The 22,847-nt window shown below is 52.3% G+C and overlaps 2 protein-coding genes across 6 annotated transcripts in view; one reads left to right on the top strand and one right to left on the bottom strand.

Moving 5' to 3' along the window:
• Positions 1-22,847, top strand: part of Lims2 (LIM zinc finger domain containing 2) — a 35,885-nt gene that overhangs the window by 4,850 nt on the left and 8,188 nt on the right. For 2 of the 5 annotated variants that reach the window (XM_050135098.1, XM_050135097.1), the window contains exons 2-4: positions 14,010-14,169; positions 16,795-16,861; positions 17,102-17,222. In XM_050135098.1, the coding sequence (XP_049991055.1) occupies positions 14,014-14,169; positions 16,795-16,861; positions 17,102-17,222 (344 nt within the window). In that variant the 5' untranslated portion in view covers positions 14,010-14,013. Of the gene's footprint in view, positions 1-3,261; positions 3,559-10,507; positions 10,641-14,009; positions 14,170-16,794; positions 16,862-17,101; positions 17,223-22,847 lie in introns of those variants that run through there. The other 3 variants (XM_050135101.1, XM_050135096.1, XM_050135100.1) reach the window with 3 other exon arrangements.
• On the bottom strand, positions 17,229-22,610 carry Gpr17 (G protein-coupled receptor 17). Its single transcript, XM_050135102.1, has one exon. It carries the CDS (start codon positions 20,781-20,783, stop codon positions 19,764-19,766), a length of 1,020 nt encoding a protein of 339 aa, XP_049991059.1. The 5' UTR covers positions 20,784-22,610; the 3' UTR covers positions 17,229-19,763.

Raw genomic sequence — 22,847 nt, 5'->3', positions numbered from 1 at the left:
GGGGACCTTGAGTTCTCTTCCTCCTCATCTCATTGGTCTGGCATGGTGACTAGAAGAAGTCCCACACCCTGCATCGTCCATGAGTTCCTGACCATCCCTGAACAGCACGGGGTTGGGAAGAAGACACACTGAGGGATAACAGGGCATCTGCTGCCTTCTCTGGGAGCTCATTTGCTCTCAGCTTGAGCTCTGCCCCTGGCAAACTCCTGTGCCTCCGTTTCCATTTCCTTCTGGGATAGACCTGTGTCACTCCATGTCCTGTCCTTGACCTCAGACTTCTCAGAGCCCATCTGTGTTGAAATATGAGCTGCGGGGCTGCTTCCCCAACACCCCGGCCGCTTGGCTAGCTCATGCCCGAAATAATAACACACAAACTGTATTCATTTAAGAACTGCTTGGCCCATGAACTCTAGCCCTTAGAGGCTAATTCTCGCACCTGGACTAGCCCATTTCGAATGATGTGTGTAAGCACCCCAAGGTGCGCTTACCGGGAAGATTCTAGCCTCCGTCCATCCTGTCCGGGAGCAGAGCAGAGTCTGACCTCACTTCCTCTTCCTCCTGTTTATTCCTCCCACCTATCTTTTAACCTATCAGGGCCTAGGAGTTCCTTTATTGCTTAACCAATGAAATCAACAGATTGATATATGACACTCCCACATCACATCTATTGCTCCTTCCCCAAGGCACAGCACTCAGTACGTGATTCAGGCCTCTCTCCAAGTGTCCATTGTCTCCATCTTACCAGCCTCACCTCAGACACAAGACGACACCACTCCTACCCCTTGACCTCACAGATCTGTGTGCTTCTCCTCCTCCTTTTGGGGCAGTTATAATACCCCTGCTGACTCCTGGGCTCAGCCTTTCTCTAGGGTGCCTGCTCTCCTACCTCTCTGGGTGTGGAGCCCCCACTTCCCTAGGCCTGCTTATACCAATCCCGGATCTGTCCCTGTCCTTGGATTGGGGCCACTGTTCCCTGGTTCCTTAGAGCTCTTCTTCTGACTTCCACGACATCCCTGAATCTCTTTCTATGTACATGTGTGTGTGGATGCAGGTGCATGTGTGCACGTGTATGTGTGGAGGCCAAAGTGTCAACTTTAGCTGTTGTCCCTAAGGTGCTGTCTGCCTTGGTTTTTCAAAAACAGGACTCTCACTGGCTAAGAGCTCATCAAATAGGCTATGTTGGCTGGCCACCAAGCTTCCCCTGTATTAGGATTACAAACTCACGTAACACCACACCTGGCTTCTGTGTTTTAAAAGTTGCTTCTGGCCTCATGCTTAGAGGATATGAACTTTACTGACCAAGCTGTCTCCTCAGCCACTCCTTCTTACCAGGACTGCCCTATTCAGCCTGGACAACTTCTGCTCCTTCCCTTCTCGTGAAGGGTTCTCTACTCACAAGGACATCCTCAGGGACCCGTTCTAACCGTAAGGTTGAACTTGTACTGGAATCAAACTTCCCACACCTATGGTAGAGTTCTTAGTTCATCCCCTGCTTCAGTTTCCTGACACAAACCATAGTCCCACAGCCTAGACATCCCCTCACCCACCTGCCCCGCTGTCATACCCCACCACTCTCCAGGGAAGCCACCTACAGTCCCACACCTACCCCTACCATGCACACATGCACGTGCCACAATAACACCTGTCATGCCCAACAAGGGCCACGCCCACATCCATCTCTCCAGCAAATGCTAACAGTTGCAAAAGATGCAATGCCTGACCCCTTTGCCTCCTGGCTCAAGGCAACACGCATTGTTTGCAGGCTGTGCCCAGGAGCCATTAGTCAGAATGCTGCACCTCCATGGTAGGGGCTGGTCTTGTCTGGATGCTCTGCATCTCTAGTGTTACTAAACAACATCCTTTGAGTAGCAGGTAAACAAATGATCTTAGATCCATAAGCAGATCCCTGCATGCCTATAACCGTATGACAGTCATACACTGTCCCCGTGTGAGTGTGTGTGGTGTATGCTAAGTGGGAGGTAGGAAGGCAGGTAAATGCACAGGAGACATTGAGTGGTCTCCGGAATCATTCCCCACCATCTTCCTTTGATACAGGGTCTCTCGCTGAGCTCACAGCTAGACTGGCAGCCAGTGAGCCCCACTGGTCTTTCTGCCTCTGCCTTCAACAGCACTGGGGGTTCAGGCATGTAGTACCAACCAATTCCAACTTTTTTACACGGTGGAGATTTGAACCCCAGTCCTCACGCTTGCTCCAAGAACCACCTTCCCAGCCCCTGCCTTTGACTTTCAGTTCTCTTTGCCCCACCCACCCCCCCACCGCTACGCTTGATTAAACCGCTCAGCAGGCAATTTCTGCTCAGCCTTGCACGCCTGTTCTGTGTTGACAATTGTGGAAACATTTCTCCCGACCACAGAATCTTTCACACTTTGTGTTTAACCAATCCTCAAATTACAACTTGACAGGAAGGGCCAAGACACGTGCAAAAAAAGTAATAAAAACAACAACTGTAGATTCTGCTCTTTGATGACGTCAGCTGCATGAGAACAGGTTTGTCTCAGCAAGTGAGGAGAAAATGACTTCCTAAATGCTTTTATATCATCAGATACCAGGCTAGAAATCTTTCTTGATTTATCAGCAGTGTTTCACTATAGGCAGGAGTCTATACCGCCTACCATTTGGCTGGCTCAGTGGGTGGAGTGCTTAGTTAGCGTGCCCAAAACTCTGGGCTCCATCCTCCAGCATTATATAAACCCGAGTCTGTTTCTGTAATCCCCGTGGTGGGAGGCAGTGGCAAGAGGAGCCCCGGTCATTCTTAGCAACATAAATGGGAGCTTGAGGACCACACGGATTACATAAAACCTTGTCAAAAATAAACTAACTAACTAACTAAATAAATAAATTGTGCGTTTCTCAGGAAAGCACTGGTGTTAGGTTTTAAGGGCAGATTAAGCTCACCATGCAAGAAAGATAGCCTGGACCTTGCCCTCTCTAATAGGGTAAGGGACTAACAGAGTCCCTTAGTGCCCCGGGAGGCAGCTGGTGCCCAGAAATGTCTTGGAGGCATAAATCCGATTTTTTTTTTCCTGCTTGGGGCAGCAGTGGGAACGCCAAGGAAGTGCGCGCGCACGCGCACCGGCTCTCTCAGTTTTGCTTTGCTACCACGTCCCTTAAGTGTCTCGGGATGAGGGTGGGGGAGGGCGGATGAGGTGGGAGGGAGGGTGAATGGGGGTGGGGTAGGGTGCGAACTTGTGCTTGTTTATTATAAGTTCATTCCCTTTAAAAGGAAAAGTATGCCCGGAATCCGGGAGGTGGCAACGGAGTCCGGGTTGGAGAGGACGTGACCGACCCACTCAAGTTGGGTGTCTCTAGTGTCAGTTTCTAGAATTTCCAGGGTTGACGCTAGCACCGGCATCCCCCCGTGCCCCTTTGAGACTGTCCCCTGCACCCCTCATCCCGGCTGCCGGCTGGGCGGAGCCGCACTCGCGGTTTGGGTGTGTTCCTCTCTCAGCGGGACCGTGACTCCTCTGTCGGGGACACAGCCAGTGGATTGCCAACCGGTGCTAGGCTGCCAGGCGCGTGGCCACCATGACGGGAAGGTAACAGATGTCTTAGGTTACTGGTGGAGGGAGACATGGGCTGGGACAGATGCGGGAGTGTGGACCGTGGTAGCGTGGTAGCGGGAAGTCCCGCGGTCCCGCTGCTCCTAAGCTGCAACCCCCTGGGACTGAGAGCAGCGGGTAGGGGAGGGGGTTCCCACTCTCTTCCTCTAGGGTGTGTGTGGGCAATAGCAGGTGTAGTTCTAACGCCAGTGATTCCCTCAGGGTGACCCAGACCAGGAACTTGTCCAAGGTCACAGCCAACTAAAGATGAAAGCATTAAAATGTGGCTGAGAACCGTAAACTTTCCTGGCACCTCTCTGTGTGTGATCCAGGGTGATAGTCATTCTAGATCCTTCCATTGCCTCCTCTGTAAAACAGGGTGTGTGTGTGTGTGTGTGTGTGTATGTAAAAGGGTGTTTAGGGGTCTGTGGGGGAACTGTCTCTAAACCCAAAGTGCAGCCCTCTGTGAGAAGCAGGGATTATCCCTCTAGTCTACCCAGGGCAAGACACTCAGGAGGTCCCTTGGTACCTTTCCACAGATAAGATAATCCAGGTTCCAGAGGTTCCCAAAGTGGGTCATGTGTCCACAAGAGTCCAGCCAGTGTTGGCTTTGCCGTTACTTCTGGAATATGGCTGGGTACAAGTGTGTGGGCCAAAGCTGGGCTGGAAAGGCTGGTTCCTGAGGACCAGGGCCCTCTTCTAGCCTGGAGTCGGCAGGAGCACCTTTTTGCACTATGCCTTGCTACACTGAGGTTCCTGGGGAGCCCTGTCCCTTTTGCAATCTTTGGTTAAGGATCCTGGGAGTCAGGGCAACGCCCAGTAGTGTGGGCTAGTTAGTGTCCTGAAGATCCCTTGAGGCACAGAACAGTCTTCTGCCTCAGGGACACTCTGCTGCTGACCACTGGGAGTCCTGAGGTAGCCCTGCATTGGGAAACACTATGTAATCTGTCAGGAAGTGAGACCCGCCCTACCCTCCTGCTTCCTAGTGCGTCCTTCCCAGCCTCAGCTCTGGGTACTCCCCAGCGTGAAAACTGCAAGGACCTGCCCCACCCCAGGTGGTAAAGCTTTTCCTACAGACTGGTGTGGCCCCTTCTGCGTCCTCTTCAGCACTCCCTCCCAGTTCCTGGCAGAAATCCTTACCAATTTCTTGGCTTTCCATCCTCAGCCCTCAGCTTTGAGAGAAAAGCCGTCGCAGAGTCAGACACCCAACTTTATCTTAAACTGACAGTGTGATCCAGAGTAGAGAGATGAGGCACCTGCTAAGACTGGGTCCCTCAACTCTCTCTGGATTGGTCGGTCATGGGCAGCCAACAAGAAGAAAATTCAGGAACATTTTTTGGTGGTGGGAGCACAGATTGGGAGATCTGCTAGCCATGGGGTCACAGGGGACAACGATCTCTTTTCTGCCTTGGGTACCATTGTTCATCCTAGAGAACAGAGAAACCCCTAGACACGGGACAGCACAGGGAATTTTCACAGTGCCGCCCCTCAGTGATGCCCTCTTTGAACATTTTGCTGCCTCTCTTCAGGTCTTGCCTTCAAGCATTCCCTGTTTGTGGGTTTTAAGTAGCTGTGAAATGACACTGTGTCCACCACAGGTTCCAGGCTTGGCTTCCGTCCCTTGTACACACAGAGATCCTAGCCAGGCTTCTCTGGGAGGAACACCCATCTGACTCAGACTTTGGAGTGGACGAGTCTCTTCTTGTCCTAGGAGCTGTGGGGGTTCCTTAGCCCCACGTCATGCATTCTGTGTCCATTGCCTCAGTGAGGTGGGCCAGGTCTTCAGGCTTGGATCCTGGAACCCCTACCAGTCCTTTATGTTGCTTGGATCCAGGCTGCAAGGATACAGCTTCTCGGCTCACACCCCTCAGGACGCTCCTGGTTACCTCTCCCGGGGGCAGTGGCAGGAAAGAACAGAGGGAGGGCTGCGAGGAGCCGCCAAAGAAGACCTGGCGTAGCACCCTTTGTAAATGCGCCCATTGGTGCTGTGCAGGGAGATGGCTGTAAGGAGACAGCCAGGAGGCCAGCAGGCAGGGAGGCCGAGAGGATGGAGATGGGAGTCAGGGTCAGGGCCTCCTGGAGGTGGAGTGGACAGGGTGTTATCATCAGAGCTGTTAGAGTCAGGGCCTAAGCTATGAGCCAGTTAAACAGACAAGTAATAATGAAAGACAGAAAGAAAGTATATTCAATGTGGTCGCAATGGGGTCCTGTGACTGCCTAAGTTGTCTCCCACCCCAATTCATCTTTAGGGTCCTGATGTGCAGTTCAGCTTTAAAAGAAGGCAGAGGAAAGCATGGACAATGGACAAGAGGTCCTGGTCAGGGTGTGGTGCTGCCCATCCCTGGCCTATCACGGTCTCAGCTCCACCCTCTTCTGCAATCCTGGGGACAAGCCCCTCTTCCGGCTGGCCCCAGGCTTCAGCATCTTTCTCCCCCATGATGAGAGTCCTGGGGCAATTCTGATTTCTTGGGGGTCATTGCTTCAGTAATCAGACAGCCAAGCCAGGTGTGGCTCTCTCTGTTTTGTTTCCTACCACAGCCCTTAAAAGCGTCCCAGAATGGGGGCAGGAGAAGGCATGGGCGGGGGAGAGTGGATGAGGTGGGAGGGAGGGTGAGTGGGGTGGGGTGCAAACTTGTGCATGTTTATTGTAACTTCATTCCCTTTTAAAGGACTCCTCCCTTATATGGGTCATTTTTTTTCTGGGAAGATCACATGACTCAGTCACATGCTTAACACACACACACACACACACACACACACAGCCGTGTAGCAACTACCCCAGTCTGCTACGATTCTATCTCAGATTTCCAGTAACCAAAGTCCATTTTCTGATTCATCTGATCTTGTCGGGGGCATTCCCATACTTGCATGGTACACTCCGGTTATGAAGGAGGCGTACCACCTCCTATCATGCAGAGGAAGATGGCTTCCTTGGGATTTCCCCCCAAGGATGTTCTGCTTTCAGATGGTATGGCTTTGGGTTGCATGTTTTATTGCCCATTGCAGGGAGCATGTAATTGCCATTACATGAAAGAGGAAGACTATCGTAAGGTAGGCATAGAGGGGTTGCTTCTGCAGATCCGCCATTGGTCATCTTCGGTTGTATTCACCCTTTCTGATCTTACCAGGAACACACACACACACACACACACACACGTACACAAAATAAATAAATAAATTAATTAATTAATAAAGATATCAAAGACAGGCTGGCCTCCTATTCAATATGTACTTGACAATAGCAACCTTGAACTTCCGATTTTCGTGCTTCTCCCTCTGGAGGGCTGGGACTACGGGTATGCACCACCACGTTCATGTGTCTTTAAATGGCACAATGGACTCTAGCATTTAAGACTTCTGTATGGGAGAGGCATGCAATTAATGCTGCCTACCAAAACTCTCTGCCTGAGCCTCTGTCTGTCTGCAGCTATCCACATCAGAGAGTGGGCATGCGGGCATCTGGAGCCTTTTGTCTTCTTTGGACTCAGCCTCTACATGGCCTTTAAAAATATTTGTTGAATCAATCATTGTTGGGCAACTTCGGAGTTGGCTGCCCTTACAGATGGGATTCTGGGCAGGGCTTGTTAATAAGTACTCTGCCTCTGGATTTGCTGATGTGTGTTCTTGGCACCCGAGTGCAGAAGGCTCGCCCTAGTCTCAGTGGTCTGAGGACCCTTGGTTGTCAAGGGCAGTGGCGAATGTGTCCGTAGGACAGACAGCTTGGGAAGATGCTACTCATGCTCTCTGATCTCACCGAGTTCCCTGCTCTGCCTCTGTCTTTTTTTTTGTTTTGTTTTGTTTTGTTTTTTGTTTTGTTTCAAGACAGGGTTTCTCTGTGGCTTTGGAGCCTGTCCTGGAACTAGCTCTGTAGACCAGGCTGGTCTCGAACTCACAGAGATCCACCTGCCTCTGCCTCCCGAGTGCTGGGATTAAAGGCGTGCGCCACCATCACCCGGCTCTCTGCCTCTGTCTTAGTGACTACAGGGGTAGCTCAGGCAGCAGTGGCTGTGGTTCTCATACTCTCCTAGGGAAGTTGTCTTTGGGTGTCAAGTAAAAGTCATGAGGACTTCTCTAAATGTTGACAATGTGGGCTTCTTTTTAGAATGCTTGGCTCTTTTGTGTGTGTGCACCCATGGGCAGCTGAATATACGGGGTGAGTGTGCATGGTACATGGAACTTGGAACATGTATGGCAGTCAGAGGGCAACCTTGGATGTTATTCCTCAATTTCAATTTTTCAGATACCTTCTACCTTCCTTCCTTCCTTCCTTCCTTCCTTCCTTCCTTCCTTCCTTCCTTCCTTCCTTCCTTCCTTCCTTCCTTCCTTTCGTTCCTTCGTTGTTTTATTCTTTTATTTTTTTAGCTGGGTCTCTTATTTGCCTGGAAGTTCCCCACATTACCCAGGACAGCTGGCCAGGGAGCTTCCAGAGCTCTGCCTTGCTTTGCTTTGGGCATCCCCCACCCCATGTCTCCACTATGGGAGTCCAGGTGGCTAACCACTGCACTCGGCTTTTGAAACTGGTTTTGGGGATCTGAACTCAGGTCCTCACACTCGCAAAGCAAGTGTTTTCCCAGCTGTTCCATTCTCAGGCATGGACACTTAGTTCTTGATTGGCCAAGATCCTAGAGGACAGGAGCCCAGGGTTTGGGCTCTGAAGCTGGCAGTCATGCGGCAAGCTCTCAGAGAAGGAAGCAGGGTGGCACGTGAACATGTGTGGGGGCCCGCGGCTGCTTTTTTTTTTTATTGTTGCTATTTCTTCTCATTCTTATTCTTCAACTTTTAGACAAGGTTTCATCTTGTGGCCCTGACTGGCCTGGAACTTGCAAGGTAGATCAGGCTGGCCTTGAACTTTCTGTCTCAGCCTCCCTGGGGCTAGAATTAAAGGCATACACCTGCTTGGCTCTCTCTTAATTTCTCTCTTCTTTCTTTCTTTTTTGTTTTTAGGAGCCAGGGTCTCTTAGTGTAGCTTTGATGCCTATCCTGAAACTACCTTTTTATTGTTGTTTTTTTTTGTTTTGGTTTGGTTTTTTGAGACAGGGTTTCTCTGTAGCTTTGGAGTCTGTCCAGCTCTTGTAGACCAGGCTGGCTTCGAACTCACAGAGATCCGCCTACCTCTGCCTCCAAGTGCTGGGATTAAGGGTGTGTGCCACCACCTCCTGGCAGCCATCAATTTCTTAACCATTCCAAGGATTGGCTTGGCTCATACTCCTTGCTCTCCACACCCCACCGCAGTGTGCCCAGGAGCTCAGGCTCCCCACTATATAGGAAGGGATAGAACTCAGCCCTGTTTTGGGACCTGCCCAGGCTCGGAGCCCTCCTCTGGCCCTGCTTTCTGGGAGCTGACTGCGTAGCAGGGACAATATCCTTTCTGTTCAGATCTAACTCTGCTGCCCTTTGGCAATCCAGCCAGTAACTTGAGTTCCTGTCCTGCGGAGGAGTTTCTCTTTGCTGTGACTTACCAAGGGGGAGGTGGCTAATGGTGGGATGGGGGTGGTGTGGTGTTGTGGTGGTGTGTGTGTGTGATTGTGTGTGTGTGTGTGATTAGCTAGGTGGGGGCTGTACCTGCAGCGCCCTACTCTGGCCAAGCAAGGCTGGCAAAGAGCTCAGGTAAATGGTGAGAGACTGGGTGGGGTTGCCAACAACAATGGCCGGAAAAGCCAGTACTTGCCTGGAGTACTTGCCTGGAAACCCCTCCTGGTCCTTCCGACAGGCTGGCTATCCAAGGCACAGGAACAGGGCTGGGTTGGAGCCAGGATGGGGGAGCAGGCGCCACTTGTTGGAGCTGGTTTTGATAAAGTCTGAGGTTTGAACGCTTGGGTCGGTTAAGGAACCAAAGATAGGCACCAGAGACCAATAGTTCCATGCCATCCCTTTGGTGGCTTTCAGACCGAGGCTATTTTATTCTGTGAGACAGAGTCTCGTGTGTCCCAGGCTAACTCTGTCTCAGTGCAGCCAAGAATGATCCAGCCTCCATCTCCCAGGTAGTGGGATTACAGCCTTGGTTTCACGTGTTGCATGCTGAGGACTGAACCCAGGGCTTTGGGGATGTCAGGCAAGCACCCCACCAGTGGAACCACCTCCTCGGCTATGGGATAGGTGATTTTAGTGTCACCCTAGAGAGGCACAAACCTGGGCTAGTGGTCAAGGCCATCACTACCAAAATATGGCTGTGATTCCAGCACAGGGTAGACAGACTCTAAAGCAGCAACTGCCTGATTCTCTAGAAACTAGACAAGTGAGAGAAGGTAGATGGAGACAGCGGGGTTTTGGGTGGTCCCCATAGTAGCTCGGGGGTTAACCTGGGGTTTGGAGGATTCTGGGAGTGCCAGAGGAGAGCGACCAGAGGACATGGCTCCTATACATGTTGCCTCAGGGTCATCTGGCTAGAAGATAACCTGAGAAGAACGGGACACTGGACATAGGGTCATTGGCATTAAGGATCACATGTCCCTAGAGGAGTAGGTGGAGGATGAAGTGTGGGGGAGGAGGGCCAGGGAGCTACGGTTACAGATGGGCAGGGTGAGGACCTGGTAGCACAGGAAGGGAAGCCATCCCGGGGCTGACATCACTCAGGTTTTTCTGAATTTCCTGCCAATGACAGAGAAGTTTGAAGGGGAGTGAAAGGACTGAGCCTCGAAAATGTCTTTGTGGGACTAAAGAAACAGCTCAGCGTGTATGGTGCTTCATGTAAGCAGAAGGACCAGAGTTCAGATCCCAGCACCCATCTTTCAAAAGAAAGCTGGCCTCTTGTCTGTCATCCCAGCACCAGGGAGACAGAGACAAACAGATCTCTGGGAGCTGAACTGTAAGTGAGCCTGTCTAAAAAAAACAAGGTTGAGAAGAAAACATTTGGCCTCAGCCTCTGGCCTCCACACCCACAGGAACACCAGCACGCATGCCTATGTGTGCACACGTCATCTTTGGCAGAGAACAGAGACAGAGGGAAGGTACTGGGGAGGCCACGCTGGCTCAGCTGCTATCTGTCGTCTGTGGCTATCTGCAAATCACCTGTCATATGCGGGTTCTTCTTTGGGGGCCCAGCACAGACCAGCATGGGCCTAGGTGATCCCATTGCTCAGGTAAGGACCTGTGGTTCACCTGCATGCAGTCAGTTGGAATGGGGCCCTCCCTGGTCAACTTTGTTGTGTCTGCTGTGAACTGTGATGACAGGGTACAGGTGACGAGGGACTGAAAGTGACCTCAGGGTGGATATAACAAACAACACAACCAAGGAGGCCCAAGGAGGGATGTGGGCCTTATACAGAAGCTTTCCGGCAAGATCCCAGAAATGTGCATACACATGTTAATGGAGCTCCTGACTTCTGGTTCCTACCTCGTGCCATTTCTCTGTTGTGACAGGTGGGACCTATTGGAAGTGTTCTTGGTAAAAGGAGACTGAGCTGCTGGCCCAGAGGCATATAACTAAGGTTTCTAGAAGGCAGGTTTGGGATGGACTTGGAGATTCGGATAGGAATATGTTCCCTTGCCCTGTCCCACTCCTCTGTTCTCTTCTTCCTGCATTTCTTCTTCCTTTGCAGACAAGGTTTTACGTAGCTCAGGTGGGTCCCCAGCTTGCTGTGCAGCTGGTGCTGACTTTGATCCTCCTGCCTCCACTTCCTGAGTGCTAGGATCACAGGACTGAGCCACCGTACCCAGTATTACACAGGGCTAAAGATCCAGCGCCCGGCTCCCTTGCACGCAAGGCAAGCTCTCTGCCAACTGAACCACATCCTCAGCTCCTGGAATATATTTCTGACGGTGAAAATGCAGCCTGTGTATGGCTGTCCAGGGCAGCCTGTTAATTTCCCAGTATTCTCACGATGAGAAATAGGGCTGTCTTTGTGTCAAACCCTGTTAACCGTGTGCAGGCTGGTGACCTCCGATGCTGATGCGGCTAGGGAGACAGGCCAAATCGTCCCAGGGGTGGAAGCTGCTGGCTAAAGGAAGCTCCCATTGGAACTTTAGAGACTGTGCTTGCTGCCCAGGAAGCCTCTCTTTACCCCAGACCTGGCTAGAGCTTGAAATAGTGCAGACATTCCACAAAGACCCAGTGATGGGCAGGAAGTAGCTTGTGTATAACAGACTCTCCTGCAGGCATTGCCTTTTATAGCAGCCAGCGCTGGACTTGTTTTACAGATGAGGGTAGTAAAGTTCACAGGACTTGGGTGCATGGGCCAGGGATGTAGTTGGTGGAGTGCTTCCCTAGCATACAAGAAGTCCTGAGTTGATTCCCAACACTAGGAGTTAGAGACAGGAAGACCAGGTTCAAGATCAGGCTAAGACATTTCACTAAGCCTGAGTTCAATCCCTGGATCCCACATGGTGGAAGGAGAGAACCAACTCCTGCCAGTTTTCCTCTGAGCCCCTATACATGGTAACAAGGTACATGTGCGGGCGTGCGTGCGCACACACACACACACACACACACACACACACACACACCATAAATTAATGGAACAAAGAGAAAAAAAAAAACCCTATGTTTCCTTTAGAAAGGGTCTCACTACATAACCCTGGCTGGCCTGGAACTTGTTGTACAGGCCAGTTTGACCTCAGACTCAGAGGTCCACCTGCCTCTGTACCCCTCAAGGGTTGGGGTTAAAGGGATATGCCACCATGCCAGCATCAAGAAGAACTTTTAAAAGAAGTTTTCATCTTTCTTCCCGGGTCCCCTCACTCAAAAGCAAGGGCTAGAGTAGAAAAAGAAACTGTCTAAGTTGGCCAGGCCTGTGAGACGCCCCGGGAGATGAGGGGACAGGAAGAGGCGTGAGTTATTCCCAGGTGATCCTCAGCAGGCCCCCTTTAGTGTTTGGAGCAGAAAGACTTCCCCACCTCATCCCAGACTGCCCTGTTATTGTCAGGCCTAGGGATGTCTTGTGTCGTCTGTCAAGACTATGGGTGTCTGGAGAGCTGGGGGTGACAGCTGAGGAAAGGGAGCAGGGCGGTGCTCACGCTCAGTGCTGTGCTCTGAGGGCGGGGAGGCCCGGTTATCTCTTCAGAGGATAGCCGGACAGGCTGCTCTTGGCTCTAGGGCTGACTATGTGAAGGAGGGTATGGAATGTCTGTCCATCTCTGACCCTCTGCCCTCTGGCAGGGAGTGCTGGAGGCCACAGGCCTTTCCTGGACTGGTCACTGCTGGGGAATTCTGAGATGTCCCGAGTTATGGGAAAACAGCAGTTCTCTGGATGGAGTTTGCGATCTGCTTAGCTCTGGACTGTGTAGATGCTGCACCCTTACCTTGGGTATTGGTCCTCACCTTCCACTCTGGGCAGGTCAGCCTAACTTGCCTGTGAGCTTCTGGGGATTCTCTGGTTCCTGTCTCTCATCTCCCCATAGGAACTTGGGTACTACAGTTGCTTGAGATACTGTCCTTGTCTTTTACATGGGTTCTGGGGGTTCAAACTCAGGTCCTCATGCTTGCGTGTCAAGTGGCTTTACCCACTGAGCCATCTCCCCAGATCTCCACCTTATTTTTTTTTTTTTTAAATGAGAGTCTCACTCTTCCCTGGAGCTCACCCAGGTAGGTAGATTGGCAGACCAGTGAGTCCCAGAGATGTGTGTGTGTGCGTGTGTGTGTGAGAGAGAATGTGTGTGTGTGCGTGTGTGTGTGAGAGAGAATGTGTGTGTGAGACAGTGTGTGTTTGGTTACACACTGCACCACGGCCTGTCTTGAGGGAAGTCAGGCAGGAACTTACCAGGAGCCGAGGCAGAGACCATGGAGGATAGCGGCTCACTGTCTCGCTCCCCACATTTGACTCAGCTCCTTTCTAAAAACCCAGATCCACCTACCATGAGGTGGGCCCTCCCACAGGAACCACTAGTGAAGAACACGTCCCCTACATATGCCCAAGGCCAGTTGGGTGGGGGCAGCTCCTCAGCTGAGGCTCTCTCTTCCCAGACATTTCTAGTTTGTGTCAGATTGACAAAACTAGGCAGCACATGGCTTTAGATGGGGCAGGCATGGTGATGGAGAGGTTCCCCACTGAGTAGTTATGACTGAGGACATGTACTTACATCCCAGCACCGTGGGGAGGGGCTCAGAGCGAGGCAGGTACATCCTTGGTGCCTGCCCATCAGCCAGCTTAGACTGCTTAGTGAGTTCCATCCAGGTCAGTGAGAGATGGTGCCACGCGCGCGCGCGCGCTCGCGCGCGCACACACACACACACACACACACACACACACACACACACAATGTGGATGGTGCCTGAGGAACAACAGCTGAGACTGCCGTCCGGCTTGCAACCCTGCAGCCCCCCCACCCCCGTGCGTGTGTCCCTGCACAAACAACATTTCATGTTTTAAGGAAATTTACAACTTTATGCCATGTTTGTTTTCCTTAAAGGTTGGATCCACCTGAACCTTTTAAGCAGGGGCATATATGTCCCCGAGCCAGTCTTGCAAGTCTGCTGGCCAGTGCTGACCTCCTTCTTCTTCTGTTCCCTCTAGCAACATGTCTGAATGCTTGGCTGATGCCATGTGTCAGCGCTGCCAGGCCCGGTTTGCCCCCACCGAGCGCATCGTCAACAGCAATGGGGAGCTCTATCACGAGCACTGCTTCGTGTGCGCACAGTGCTTCCGGCCTTTCCCCGAGGGGCTCTTCTATGAGGTGAGGAGGTTCTGGTCAGTAGCCTGTTCTAGAAGAGTGACCTGGCCGGGCTCTGAGGCAGCAACGCTGAGTTTCACACACTGTGTTGTCCCGTTCCTCAGCTGGGACCTTCTGCAGTCACTCCTCTTCCGCTGCCCCTGGACAGGCTATGGGCAAACCTGGGGAAGGAAGACCCCACCATGCCACTCGCTCTCCATTGTGAGACAGTGAATGCAATGGCCGAGTGATTCCATTATCTGGGGAGGATGCTTTAGAAACAAGAATTCTCATGGTTGGAGTTGGGTAAGCAGGTGATGTTTGATGAGGCCGGAAGAGAAGAGATAAACATACACACATACACCCCCCCCCACACGCACACATGCATACACGCACTCATGTACATGCACACACACATGCACACACACATTCATGCACATGCACACACACATGCACACATGCATACACGCACTCATGCACACGCACACACATGCACACATGCATACACGCACTCATGCACACACACACACATGCACACATGCATACACGCACTCATGCACACACACACACACACACACTCCTCTGCAGGAAGAGATCTTGCAGAAGGAGCAGCACATGAAGAGGTACTGAGACAGAAGCATGTGGGATATTTGGGGAGAGGCTGGTGTAGCACAGGTAGAAGCAGGGAACGAGCGGGAGAGTGGCGGGAGCTAGACAGAGACTCTCCATCTTCCTGACTTAGTGGCTCTCCTTCGGGGTCTTCTGTTCTGTAAGAGATTGGAGTTACTTGGGTTTGGAACAGAGGAGTCACACCCTTGTCCCGCATGTAAAGAAGACCCCTCTACTCAAGGCATGTAACATGTGCCTGTAACACGATCAGATCGTGGGAGGCTACGCAAGGAGACCATCTCGGAAACGAAGTGGAAGAGAGAGGAAGGCTCTGGGCATTGTGACACACAGAGGCTGTGGAGCAGTTGGGAAAGAAGCTGGGATACCAGGTGGGACCAGGAGTGGGGTTATTGAGTCTTGAAATAGTTCAGAGAAAAGTCAAGGGCCCTGAATTGTCCACACCAGCTCACAAGAGCAAGTAGTAAAATCCTTTCTAAACACAGCTGTTCTTAAAAAAACTAACTCATGCCCAGGCCGAGGAAATGCCTCGGTCATCAGAGTGCTCGCCTCGCAATCATGAGCTCTTGAGGTTAATCCCAGAACCAATGTAAAAATCCAGCAGGGCATACCAGCCTGTGCTGTGTCCCAGAACTGGGGAAAGAGAGAGACAGGTGGATTCCTGAGGCTCACGGGCCAGTCAGTCTGTCTGGTCTATTTGGTGAGGCACAGGCTAGCGAGAGACCCTGTTCCGGGGGATAGGGGGTACCTACATTCACATAAACACACACATATAATAAATCGTATCAATGTAGAGGGGTATAGTACTTTATTAAAAATGAAGATAACAAACACATTAAATGTCCTACTTCTCATTATTTCATTAGACTTTCACGTCATGTATGCATCTGAAATTATTTCCGCCTATGTGGTGCTATTTGTGACGTCCGCATGGTACTAGCCTGGCAGTAAGATCTACGCCACAGCATCTGGCAGACCCAGAGTCAGGGCCTCTGTTGCCTTCTGCCAGAGTTGGTTAAACACTGACTGCACTGCTCTACTGGGCTGCAGTGGAGGGAGGCAGGACCAGAGCTCAGAGAGGGCTGTGTTTCTTGCGGGGGCGGGAGGCTAGGCATCATTGGTTGATGATGTGGGTATGTGGCCCGCATGCCAGATGAAAATCTGTTGCTCTTCAGGCTCCTGAGAGACGCTGGCTGGCTGTAGAGGCAGCAGAGGGCTGGAGAGATCTCTGTGAGGGGTTTTAGACCAGAGCCAAGCAAAGCATATAGTGGGTGTTTGGGAGATATTGCCGCTGAGGAAATTCAAGCCTCTGTAGCCTCTCTGGCTCACTGGGGAGAGCTGCGTGTTGCTTTAGAAGAAGAAACTTACGGAGGGTGACTTTGAACTTCTGCTGCCTCCTGCCTCCATCTCCTAAGGGCACTGCTACTCCCCATTTATGCAGCTCTGGGATCCAAAACAAGGGCTTCCTACAAACTGAGCTACAGCCCCTATTTTTTTTTTTTTTAAAGAAAGCAAATTGTTAAGGGAGCGGAAAGCAGAGACAAGCTTTGGTCATGCTTGGGACAATACATGACAGTGGCTGACAGCAGCACTCGGGGCCTTTGCTTTGTCAGGCCAGCTCCCCAGGCCCTTCCTGTGCTCTCTTTCTCCCTTCTTCCTTCCATGGGTCTTCTGTAGTTTCTGGGGACACTGATCTGGTCAGACATGCAGGACAAAGTGGCACATGGAACTCAGATTTAACCCATTCTTCCCCAGCCCCAGCTCCCACCTCAGCTTGGCCTATCGTCAGGATCCTCGGGTCCTCAGCAGATAGCAGAATCCCCAAGAGCTGACCGTGGACCCTCAGCATCTCTGTGAAACCCTCACTTTGCACTCTGCTAAACTGCATGGCTAGCCCCCTGCTCCAGCTAGCTCTAGAAGGCTCTCTTCTTCAGACCCCAGGCCACTGTTATTTATTAGGGACAAGGGATTGCTGGGATGATGAATGACTTGCTTGTCTTTTGTCTGTGGTCCCGTTTGCAGTTTGAGGGCCGGAAGTACTGCGAACATGACTTCCAAATGCTGTTTGCTCCATGCTGCGGATTCTGTGGTAAGAGCTGGTGACAGCAACTAGGAATTGGGGAGGGGACAGGTAGGGAACACTACTTAGCCTGGGGACTTTTACCTATCACCTCCCTCTGTCTTTTTCTGAGCATTGCTCTTCAGGTTCTTAAAAGAGGGGTGCTTGGACAAGGCTGAACTGGGAGGAGCCCCAGACACATAGGACTTGGGAGGTGCCAAAGGGTGAGGAGTGTGCCCTGACTGACAGCTGAGATCTCTCCTCTTCCAGGTGAGTTTGTCATTGGACGCGTGATCAAGGCCATGAACACCAACTGGCATCCAGGCTGCTTCCGCTGTGAGCTGTGTGACGTGGAGCTGGCTGACTTGGGCTTTGTGAAGAATGCTGGCAGGTGAGGCTGCTGCAGTTGTGGGCAGAGAGGAGAGTCTCTTGCCCCCACTCTAGGAGACATGGTCCGGCGAAGTACCAGGAACCTTCCAGGCTCTGCAGCGCCCTGTACTGATCTGGCTGCAGACCTGTCCTAGCCCTACTAGACAGAGAACACAATCCCAAGGGCAAGGATCAGGATGGGGGCGGCAGAGGGAGGACAGACAGGGCTGCCTCTGGGTAAGGGGTGTTCCTTTGGGGTGAAGGGTCTTGAGTGGATATGGACGGATGTTGAGTTTTCAGTTGACAAATCCCTATTACCCCTGACACCCCACCTGCTGCTACCACACCGTGCTGACCCTAGTTGTCTGCCTTCCCTCCTGTACGCACATGGCTGGGGGATGTTGGACAGACAGCCCTTAACCAAGTTGCCCAACTTACCCAAATTCAGAACCATAAGCCTCATTGGTATTCTGGCTGTTCTCCTTCCAAGAAGCCTTGCTCTTTCTTCCCACCCCTGCCTCCCTCACTGTGGGTTCTATACCTTTCCTATAGCCATGACCTCATCTCCCACCTGCGTGGGAAAGCTTTGGGGGAGCTCCCAGCAACACCTCTGTGCCCTGAAGTCCTGAGCATAGCTGTTGACCTTCTCTTTATCTCAGGTCAAGACCGGGGGGCATCAGGTCCTCTCCTTGGCCTCCAGTGGCCTCACAGCAAGGACCTCATGCCTAAACCATCTTCTTTCCCAGTGAGACCTCTGTTCTGTGCTAACTTCCTCCATCCTCTCTCTGCACAGGGGTGTTCTTTGGGCCCACGTCCATACCTGCCCTTGAAGTTTTGGGTCTCTCAATGGCACATCTAGACAATCCAGGGGCCTCCTCCAGGTCTCTCCTTTGCTCAATGCCCCTGTCTATGTGGCATCTCCATTTGAGATTCTAACACAACAGGACCCAAATAGAGCTGCAAGATCCTCTTCCTCTGACCCAAGTCTGCTTCTGCGTGCCCTGTGCCAGAAAAGGCATTCCAGAGACCCTCCAGCTTCCCGCAAGAATGCCCTTCCTGTCTGGGTACTTGGGTCTCTGTCAAAGCCCGTCTGTCACTTTTGTCTCAGCCTACAGTGATCTTGTCCCTTTGCTATGCCGCTGGAGAGGCACATGACCTCTCGCTGGTCCTGGCATCTGAAAGGCTGGTATGATATTGTATTCAGCAGGCTGTCTGGTAAGGGACTACAATGGTGAACAGACCTGTACTGGTGAGAAGCAATGCTGGGCATCAGGGGCATCAGTCTGGGCTGTGCTCTTTCTGAAATGAGCCATGCACGGGCCACTACCCCATGCTTTGGAAGACAAAATGTAATAGACGAATATAGGGTTTTCTATTGATGGCGGTTGTAGGGTTAAGACCGAGAGCCCTTCTAACCTAGAATGGCATGTGGAGCCCCATGATGCATAGCTTCAGGTCTGCCTGGGCCACCAGAACCACAATAAAGGGAAGCATTGCCTTGCTCGGTCATTCTTGGGTGGAAGGGGAGAGAATCCCAGGGGAGGACATATGTGCCATGTTGAACTAGTACAATAATTTCCTTCACCTTAAGGCTCGATTATGTTTAAGAGTAATACAAACAAGTACCAAAAAAAAAAAAAAAGGGATACATTAGAGTGTCCAACACATGCTGACAAGTTCAACAGTTCAAAGCCAGGCAGCCGAGGCTGGTAGAAGCCTCTTGGGAGGGAGTGGGGATGTCCCTTCTGGGCTCGAGGGAGACGGAGACAATTTCACACACTGCGCTCCTGCCGCTAGCGGGCTCTAATGGCCGTCCATCTATGCCATATACATGACCAGCCCATCTTCTACTGAGAAACTCTAGACACTGTCAGGCTAGAGGCAGGCGTGGGAACATGGATATAGCAGGAGGGGGTCCAGAGCTGCGTTTGCTGGGCCACCAGTCTGAAATGTCCTCATGTGTGGCTCACATAGAGTCTGTGTCCCCTAAACTCAGACAGAGGTCATCTCCCAAGGCTGGCAAGGGATACACGATATACCATGCACTTCAAAGGAAGTATCCGACACCCTTCGTGTTCCACTGAGATTTGGGCTGCCTCTCTTTCTGGGTCCCGGGCAGCTTGCTTTCTGGGTTATTCTGTAGGGCTTTGTTGCTGTGGGCATCTGTATATGAAAGGAGCTGACAGTTTAGCGGGGAAGAAAGATTCCCATTGTTCCAGAAATGTATCTGTGGCTCTTCTCTATTTAGCACCAGTGAAGTCACTGGGTGTCTGGGAGCTGTAAATAAGGCAGGCCAACCGAGTCCCTGTGGAAGGGTGGGCAGGGCATCCTGTACTTAGCTGGCTGGCCCTCCCTCTTGATGCCTTTGCTCAGACTGGATGGCCTTGCAGGGAAGACCTTGGAGCAGGGCACAAACTGCTGACATTTCAGTTGGTTTGCTCAGGAAGTGGCGAGGGAAGACAGAGGTCTTTAGCTGGCCCTGGCAGCATGTGCCCCAGTGGAGAGCTGGTTCTCTGACAGCTGGCCTAGGGACAAGACGTCCTGGAGGCTTACAGCTCAGGGCTCACAGCTCGGATCGGGCACTTAGGGAGCTCTCGTTGGTCTTTCCTTCAAAGCTGGGAGGGGGGCCCGTGAGCCGTTTGCTGCAAAGCAAGTTGCACAAGGCATGGCGGAACTTCTCAGCCACGAAGAAGTACATGACAGGGTCCAGGGCCCCGTTGAGGCTGGTGAGACAGGAGGTGATCCGGTTGCCTAGGGCCAGGGCACGCTGAGCGGTGCACGAAGTCCCCCCGCCGCGGTAGTGAAGCACATAGACGGAACGGTGGACGTGGTAGGGCACAAAACAGATTAGGAAGATGGCCAGAACCATAGCGATCATGCGGACGGCTTTGTTCTTGAGATGCTTCTCTATGCGGGGACCCTGGCGCAGGCTGCGAATGATCAGCAGGTAGCAGGTGACCGTGGTGATGAAGGGGAAGGTGAAAGCCACAGCCAGGGATGCCAGGGCGTGGTGGGAGGCCTTCTCCCGGTACAGTTGCAGGCAGACAACTGTGTGGTTGGTCTGCACAGTCTGTGGGCTGACCAGCAATGGGGCCATAGCCACAGCAACCACCACCCACAGGAAGGCACAGGCCAGGTGGGCATAGAGAGGTCGCCGAAGCTTGAGGGACTTGACAGGGTGCACGATGGCCAGGAAGCGATCAGCGCTGATGCAGGTGAGGAAGTAGATGCTGGCATACATATTGAGGTAGAAGAGGAAGCCAGTGAGTCGGCATGGGATTTCCCCAAATGGCCAGTGATTCCCAGAGAAGTGATAAACCAGCCTCGTGGGCAGGACCAGTACACAGGACAAGTCGGCCACCGCCAGGTGCATCAGGAACACGTTGGCCGGGGTCCCTGACTTCTGGTCCCATATGAAGAGCCACAGGGCCAGAGAATTGCCCACAAAAGCTAGGATGAAATCCAGAAGGTAGAAGCAAGCGAAAAGCATGTTCTCAAGGGGGGTCTCCTGTCCACATTGCTCAGAGTAAGCCAGGGAGGAGTTGTCCGTCAGACTCGGGAGAGCTGCCTCCAGGCCATTCATGATGTGGCTAAAGGCAGAACAGGGAACAGAGCTGGAGGGAACACAGAACCAGTTATGGGGTCCCAGGATGCGTCCCCCAAGGTCAGAGGCAGGACCTCTGATGCCTGCAGAGTCTCCTGTCGCTAACTTGAGAGGAGTGGAGCTACTCTAAGCTTGACACAGCTGCAGAACTGCCGAGGGAAACTCCTGGGTCTGGGGGGTGGGGTTTCTGTGTCCTTTGGAGCTGACTGAGTCTCAGGCATTTTGAACGTCAGTCACAGGCCAAATCCAGCTGAGGCATGGTTTTCCCACAAAGTAAGGAGGTCCTGGGGTAATTGCTGGAAGACCCAGAATCTGGAAGTTACTTTCTGCCCCATGCCTATCCACTCTCTCAGGCCTAGATGGTGGAGTTAGTACCAGAGGGAAGGGAAGCAAGCTTGATTGTCTGGACTTATGAGGCCAGGGAGAGCCCTTACTTTCTTTTCTAGCCCCACCCTAAGGTAGGCATAGCTTGTGTGTGGGTCCCTTAAGCTCGCTCACCATGGGAGAGTAAGTAGGATCTATTGCTGAAAGCCTAGTGTTGGCTTGCCTGGTGAGCCTGCTTACTCTGAGTCCCAGGACCTCTCTGACCTCTGACCTGGCCCACAAGGAGCAATAAGTCACTTCTCTTTGTCCCACCTTCTGGCTCCTCCCGCACTTGTTAGCATGGCTCCACCAGGGCTGCACTGGGCATGTTTTCTGTCATGGCACCCAAGAACCCCAGTGTCTCTGGAGTTTCCCACACTTAGCTGCTCAACTCCATATTGATCAGTTTTTCTGGATGAGGCCTGGGTTTAGGACACCTTTGCCAGGGCCTCAGACCAGCAGGGAGTCCCTTCCAAGTCAAGGTATTCCATAGCCCAAGTTGGGGTATGAGGGCGTCCTGCGCCTTCCAGGATACAGTTTCACCTCTGGGGGCCAAGGGCGCTCTGTGGTCAGACCTGGGAGTGTGGTTCATCACAGAACATGCCCTGGAGTTGCCCATCGTCCTCTGTGGGGCATTTCCAGGACTGGCTACCTAACTTTGGGGGCTCAGTGTAAAATGAAAATGCATAACCTCTTGCTCAGAAAGTAAGAATTTGGGTTGGGGATGTAGCTTAGGTGGTAGAGGGCTTGCCTGGAATGCATGAGGCCCTGGGTTTGATTCCCAGCACGTAAACAGGGTGTAGTAGCGAGTGCCTGGAATCTGAACACTTGGAAGGTGGGCAAGAGGTCAGGGTCATCTTCCATCATACAGAGTTCAAGACCAGTCTAGATAATAATAATAATAATTAATAATAATAATAATAATAGAAAGTAAGAATTTCAGGGTAGTGGAAATTGTCAAACAGCTCAGGGCCCGGTGGGACTGGATGCTGTCTCTACCCCGTCACCTCTGCTGAGTCCCCAGAGGCTCCCCTCCCTTCCCCTTACCTCTCACAGAGGATCCAGGAGGGAAAGGACAGGAAGCAGGCAGCCTGTGAGCCAGCAGTGGAAGGTGCTCCAGGTAGACTCCTTGTAGCTGCAGGAGGGAGGCTTGGCTATTTAAGGAGAGCAAGCGAGCCCACAACGCCTGTGAACCTGAAAAGCTGCTTCATTCCTGAGGGGTCCTTTGTGGGGTAGGCTGCTTTTCCAGCTGGGTCTGCTTCCACGGAGCACACACTGAATATTCCAGTGTGTCCTCAGACTGTGCGTACCCCCACCCCCCCCAGCCAGTCCACAGAGCATCACAGAGGCCAAGTGTATGACTGTCCTGGGAGCCTGGGAGTGGGCAAGGGCTGGGCCGGGTGGGGGTCTTGGGCTGGAATTGACAGACACAACAGGATATTTCAGAAGGGGATGATTTTCTACTAGTGGGGGGGATAGGGAGGGGTCAGCTACCATGGCAACGGGCCAGGATCCCAAGCTTACTGGGCTGGCGGCAGGGTGGGGGGGTTGGGAGTGGGGGGTGTTGTTATGCATGCCAGGGTTGGAGCTGAGGAGTCTCGGGCCCGATGAGAGGGGATTCTTTCAGACACTTGCTGTAGGGTCCTTGTGTCCCGTCCTGTATAATTAGGCCCCGTCCGG

Source organism: Alexandromys fortis, unplaced genomic scaffold, assembly GCF_014885135.2.
Source record: "Alexandromys fortis isolate MF-2015 unplaced genomic scaffold, M_Fortis_MF-2015_v1.1 scaffold_25, whole genome shotgun sequence".
NCBI lineage: Eukaryota > Metazoa > Chordata > Mammalia > Rodentia > Cricetidae > Alexandromys > Alexandromys fortis.
The sequence above is the reverse complement of the archived record's forward strand: the minus strand, read 5'-3'. Positions and strand labels throughout refer to the sequence as shown.